This window comes from Cicer arietinum, chromosome 6 (genome assembly GCF_000331145.2).
Source record: "Cicer arietinum cultivar CDC Frontier isolate Library 1 chromosome 6, Cicar.CDCFrontier_v2.0, whole genome shotgun sequence".
Taxonomy (NCBI): domain Eukaryota; kingdom Viridiplantae; phylum Streptophyta; class Magnoliopsida; order Fabales; family Fabaceae; genus Cicer; species Cicer arietinum.
The window spans coordinates 13,433,587-13,440,126 of NC_021165.2; the positions used below are offsets into that span (position 1 = coordinate 13,433,587).

A 6,540-nucleotide genomic window follows, 5' to 3' on the forward strand; every position below is an offset into this window, starting at 1 on the left:
TTTATTTATATCTTTTTTAATTTATGAGATCTTAATTTATTAGTTGTGTAAACAAAATTGCAAACCAAATTTTTGTTGTTGTAGGGCACATTGAGTGCTGTTTGCAATCAATGCGACCTCTGAAGTTATAAACTATTTAGATCCCTTGCGCGACCATTACAACAATCCCTCAAATATAAAGACTATCTTCGACACGTAAGTAATATTCATTTATTTTATATATATATATATATATATATATATATAATGAGTTGAGATGGGAGGGAGGGGCAAGCGTCAATCTAATTGTCACTCTCTTTCATCTATCTCTGATTGTAATAACCTCAATTAACACATTAATTTTCACATCTGATTATTAGATACCACTATTTGATAGAATGTAACTCCGTTACTCTTAATTCAAATACTATTTGATACCACTTCAAATATTATACTCCATTTGAAATCATTCACATAAGATTCAAATGACTTCAATATTTCTAATTCATATTCTCGTAAAATTGGACACGATCTCTCGACCTGAAGCATAACTGAAACTCCTACACCACCTTGTAGGCCCGAAAAAAGCATGAATATGATCCTCATCGTGGATAAAACACAAAGCACAAATAGTTGAAATAATCATGTGTCTCCTAACCCTAATAGCATTAGTGACCAAAAAGACGTGACTTAATTTAAGAACCCGTCACGATCTCATATAATAGCGGGAGTGAGAAAGTACCACCACTAGTTAAATTTCATGCCAAAAGTTATCAATTCTCTGAATAGGAAGTTGAGAAAGCTAAAATATCATCAAAAGCATACATTTAGGAAGCCAATTTAACATCTCATTAATCTTACAACTATCAAAATTATCTACATATTGTGACACAATCTTAATAACTTCGGGTCGAGGCACGGTGTGATCCATGTAGTGCACAAAGGGATATAGATGTGAACATTATATCTATCCATCCAAAAGTCCACATGTTTCCCTAAATCAATGCGCCAAATAATGTTTGGAAAATTCATCTCGAGCGACTCCAAAAAACCGCACATAACTTAGTTTATCGACTTTTAGAAATCAATTATGTACCACAATTATATTTTCTTCTCACAATGTTGGACCACGAACTTTAAAGCTTAGAGCAAAAACGCTAGTTCGCTCTCATCATATAAGCTAAATTGACACTTTACATCTTTCTCAAACCTAATCCTCCAAACATACTAATAGAGGTATGCATGGTTGTTTTTTTTTTTTTTTAATATATTTATAAACAAACCATATCTATTTTAAAATCATTATATGGATTAAGATTTGTAATCAAATCTATTTTTTGGTTTAAAATCGATTATAAAACCGAATGTAAAATCGGTCATGGTTAAATAAACGATCTTAGCAAATTTGATTTTAAAATCAATCTTTTTTCTCAAAACGGTTAAAATCCGATTATTTTTTAATTGATTTTAAAGCTTTAATATTATATACAAAAAACTTGATATAACTTGTTCATTTCAAAAATTTGATGCATTATGAAACTATGATGAAAATACTACTATCATGTTTGAACATATTTTTCTTTTCATCACCTTAAACAAATTCTCACCATATAATCAAATTAATAATTGGTGTATATAAATTACAATTTATACACCGTATTACACTAGAATGAGTAACACTCTCCAAATTTGACATTCATCCTCGTGTAAAAAGGAAGACAAAAAAAAATGATAAATCAATAAATGATTTACAACAGGGTGAAATATTGACAAAATATAATATATGACATTTATATAAATATGGAAGAAAAAAAATGGTTAAACTTATATAAGATCTCAAAATAAAAAATAAAGGAAACACCTGAGATGAACAAAAAGACTAGTTTGTATAAAATAAAGTAATTAAAAACGAGTAATATTTTTATGCATTATTTTAAAACTGGAGGTATGAACTTTAGTTTATAAAAAAAAGACAAATAAATAAAAGTTTGTTAAGGTCATAAAAATGATAAAATTTATACTAAAAACCCGTGCTACAAGAGAAATAATACAAAGCTTAATACCTTTAGAAATAGCAAAAAAACAATGTACTTTTAAGTTATGAATGAGTTGAAAAATAGAAAATGAAGAGATAGATGGAATAATGGAGTTAAGATTCAATAATGACTACTTCGTTGTTATCGTCTAAATCATAAAAGAAACAACAAATCCTTTTGTTGCGATAACGAGAAAAAAAATGCATCTTATTAATTCAATTTAAATTGTATGTAAATTAAAATCCAGAGAAATAAATTAGGATTCTCATAAATGATATATGATTTAAATTTAAAAATAAAATATAAATGGATAATAACTGAGTAAAATATAAATTTAAATATAAAACATTAATGAATATATAACTGTTGTAAATGAGTTGAATTATAACTATATTATTTTAACCGCATATTTAAAATAGATTTAGACTTTATAGTCTTTTTTTTTTTCCTTCCAAATCCTATATATTACTATCACTTATAGCATCTCCCACAAGGAACTCATTAAATAAATAACTTAGACTAATTTTTTGCCATATACTTGTTTAAGCAATTTATAAACAATCTTAACTAATTTTCGTTTAACGGTGATTATAATAAACAACCTGGCTTTTTTTTTTACTCAATAAACAACCTAACTTGACTCTACCAATTTATATTTTATTATCTGCTTTTAAATTTAATTCAAATATAAATATTAATCAACATAGTTGATGTTTTGAATTATTCTATTGGAATTATAATTTTTGAATTATAGATTTTTTAAAGATGAAGTAAAAGAGAAAGATAGTAAAGAGAAATATGATTAAAAAGAATAAGATGATGATTTGACATAATCGAAAAATCGATTAAACATAACAAAATTACAGGTGCATTTTAACCAAAACTTAAAAACCAACATTAAAACAAATGTAATTTTTATAATTTGTTACATCAACATCGTTATCCATACGTTAATATCATCACAAGCATATAATATTTGTTTAACATTTTTATTAAAAAATAATATTATTACAAACAAACAAAAAATATAAAAATTACGTTGCAAATGCGGTATCATTTAAAGACAAAATCAAAAAAAATATATTAGGATATCTAAGCTGAAAATGAATTAAACTAAAGAATAAACAATATATTTTTGTATATATATATTTTTGAGTTAAATAAATTTTTAATCAAAATTGTATTTCACTTAAATCTTTATAAACTTTTTTCACACTTCTTAATTCTTATATATATCACTGTTTTCTATTTTAATCTTTACAATAAGAACTTAAATGAAAAAATATTATATGTATAGGACTAAAAATACATTTTTTTTATAAATATTAAAAAAGTGAAATATAAAATTTTATCGAAAATAATAACTTATCACCATTTGATAAATCAACAGACATTTTTCAATATAAAAAGTATCTATTAGAGAACGTCCCTCACACATATTGAAATGTAAGACTCTCTTCTCTCACATTTGCCACAAATTAGTGATTAATTTGAGCCTTTAGACGAAAAGTGACAACCCTTACAAGTTAAAGACTAAAATGTGTTTTACCCTTTTCTAAACGCAATAAAACTTACCAAGTCTGCGTTTTAAACCCACAGGCAAGCGTTTCAGTCGACGCTCCATCTCATTCAGCACCGTCGCCGCCGCATCGTATTCTGCAAGTCCTCCGCCGCCGCACAGTCGTCTGAACGTCATTCGGCGTTGTGTCAAAACCGCAGGTATATCTCTCCATTCTTTTACATTTGCCACTTCAATTTGTATCTCCCTTCTCTGGGTTGTGTAGTTTCTACTAGTGTCCCGATTTTAAGCGGTTAGGGTTCACTGATTTCATTTTTTCGTGAAGTATATATCGATTTCTAAGTGTATCTATGAATGTTTAAATAGAGCTCCACCCTTTCATTTCGGTAACCTCTAACTTCAGCTATCTTTTTCTTCTTCAATTTTTCCAACAACCCTTTATTCGAGTTTTCCGCATACTCTACCAGTAAAATCTTCAATGACTTACTGCTGTTGTTGTTTAACCACAGGAATGACAACGAGAATTGCAATTCTGAGGGACACTGGAAGGAAATTGGGCTGCGTTTTAGGGTTCAACAGGTGGATCCATTCCATGCCTCAATCTCCTCCTTTGGCCAGGAGCATTGACCTTGGGATTGGGACTCGGTCGTTTCAACCTGTTTTGCCTGAGTTTAGTTCCCCAAATTTCTCTTTTGGTGGCTCTATGGAGCTCATGGCTGTCCCAAAAAGAAAGGTTATCTTAATAATGAAGTGCTGTTATATTTTAAGGAGAATTGATACGAGTGCAATGATTTGCACTCTGTATTATTTTTTTTTCTTTTCAATTTTGCATTTTGAAATGTTTTTAATGATTTTGTTTGTTATGTAGACCTCTCCCCATAAAAGAGGAATAAGGAATGGACCCAAAGCTTTGAAACCTGTTCCTGTGCTTGTCTTGTGCAAGTAAGTCTTAGTCTGTTTGTTTACTGTTAATGCTTGCACTTTTTTTTGCTATGTTCTGCAAATATCTGGTTGCGGTGATTTCTTTGTAATTTTTTCATTAAATAGTAGTAGATTCCTTGAACATTATGAAATAGTTTGATTGTTCTATATCCTTTTTGTTTTATTTAACCAAAAACAATCCTAATAGTTATAGATATGTTGGAGAAAAAAGTGAGTTGACTTGAATTGGTGGAGTTTCTTTATTCTTTGGTGAAATACAGCACTCTCAGTCTCAATGCTTCTGCTAAAACTAAACTGTCGCAAAATTTGGAGTGCAATAAAAAATGTTTAGTTTACAATAAATGTAACCAAGGAATGCTTCATTGCTTGTCATTTTTACCATCCCACTTATTGTTCAAGCAATCTTTTCCATCATCAATCAAGCCCACACGTAACAGGTGAGAAAAGAAAAAGTTAGGAAGAGACTCAGGGGAGGCCAAAATGAGTTGCCTACACTGCACATCCCCAAACAATTGCTGTTGGTTTCTTGCTTAGTTATTCATTCTCTTATCCTTATCCCCAAATTTCTCTAGCTGGGATTCATTGTACATTATGGTGCCACTTCAAAAGAAAACAATTTATAAAACTGCTAACATGCTGATATGCTCACATTTCATTTTTATATTAGACCCCATAGATTGTTACTAGTTTCTACTGCTACTCAGACTTTTCATAAAATTTAGAAAGTTTCTGACAATATTTTTCTATTTCATCTTTGTATTAATACGTAGGTTGAAGGAGGACATTATTTCTCTAACAAGCAGTTAGTAATTAGACAAAAGAAGTGGTCCTACTTAAAGCAGATTACTTTATGTTAACATTTAGCAACACTTAGTTTTCCACTTGATATAGCCTGTAGGACATGGCCACTACAATAACAAACTTGTTCCAAATATTAGAGAATGTAGGATTTTGAACTTTTCTGTTTTATCAAAATAGCATGAAAATAGAATTTAAGCTGAAATAGATGCCATTTGGAGAACAAAACAAATCAGTTCATTTTTCTACATGATTTTGACAGGCCATCAAAAGATAAAAGTTATAAATACACACACACATTTATTCTTATGCTTAACTTCTCTCAAGATTTATGTCATTTTAATGGTTTTGCTCGTATGTACTATAAGAAGTGCACATTTGTTGGACTCAGGTCTATTAGCACATATTCATCGCAGCTTATGTTTGTCTCAGTTTTGTTTTTCTTTACAACATTAACACGTTTTATTTATAGCTTTCCCTTTTTCTTTAAGGAATTTAGTTGTGCTATTTGTCTCTTTTGTCTTCAGTGGACCTTGTTCCGAAATTTTGAGAGCTTAATGTACAGATTTCCATAGTGTCATAATGTGCTGGGGATGGAAATTATTTATCTATTAGATTAGATTCTATGAATGCATATATGTGCATAATTCACGGAACACAAAGGGAAGCGGGATTGAAATTCAATTGGTCATTTCTTCCTAGCTCGTTGATGACAAGAGAGAAAAGGAAAGAGGGAGGAGGTTTAAAGTTAAAAGTTAAAACTGTAGAGTATATTTCTGCAGTGATGCATGAGATTCGACCACCTTTCTGGGAAGAATTTATTACTGGATTACACTAACAAATCCTGAAGGCACGCCTATTGTTTACATGACATACATCTATTAGTTTACTAAGCATTGTATGAGACTATGAGTCTATTATAGATTGAAGAATTAAACTCGTGTATTTTTCTGATTCAGAACTTCAGATGAGATTATTAACACTTCACTTTTTCTGCAGGAATTGTGGTACTGTCAGGCTTCCACACTTCTATTGTTGTGGTGGGAAACCAAAGGACAATAATGGTGAAGAGAATGGCCAAAGATGATTATTAAGCTGTTTATGATAAAGCACCTTATATTAGTTGACGGGCAGAGCCACCCATATGTAGGTCTTGGTCTTGCTTCAGATTGTTAGCCATTTGATGGGGTAGGTTGTTTGGTAGTAATGCTTTACTTAAACAATCCCTGTTGTTGGATTGGATTCTTTTTTTTTTTTTTTTTTTTT

General features: G+C 30.0%; 1 protein-coding gene across 1 annotated transcript in view; it reads left to right on the forward strand.

Moving 5' to 3' along the window:
* Positions 1–3,452: 3,452 nt before the first annotated feature.
* Positions 3,453–6,540, forward strand: part of LOC101493869 (uncharacterized) — a 3,194-nt gene continuing 106 nt past the window's right edge. The window contains exons 1-4 of the mRNA XM_004504729.4: positions 3,453–3,734; positions 4,044–4,267; positions 4,403–4,476; positions 6,274–6,540. The exon at positions 6,274–6,540 is cut by the window's right edge and continues 106 nt beyond it. Of these exons, the coding sequence (XP_004504786.1) occupies positions 4,046–4,267; positions 4,403–4,476; positions 6,274–6,361 (384 nt within the window). The 5' untranslated portion in view covers positions 3,453–3,734; positions 4,044–4,045 and the 3' untranslated portion in view covers positions 6,362–6,540. The remainder of the gene's footprint in view (positions 3,735–4,043; positions 4,268–4,402; positions 4,477–6,273) is intronic.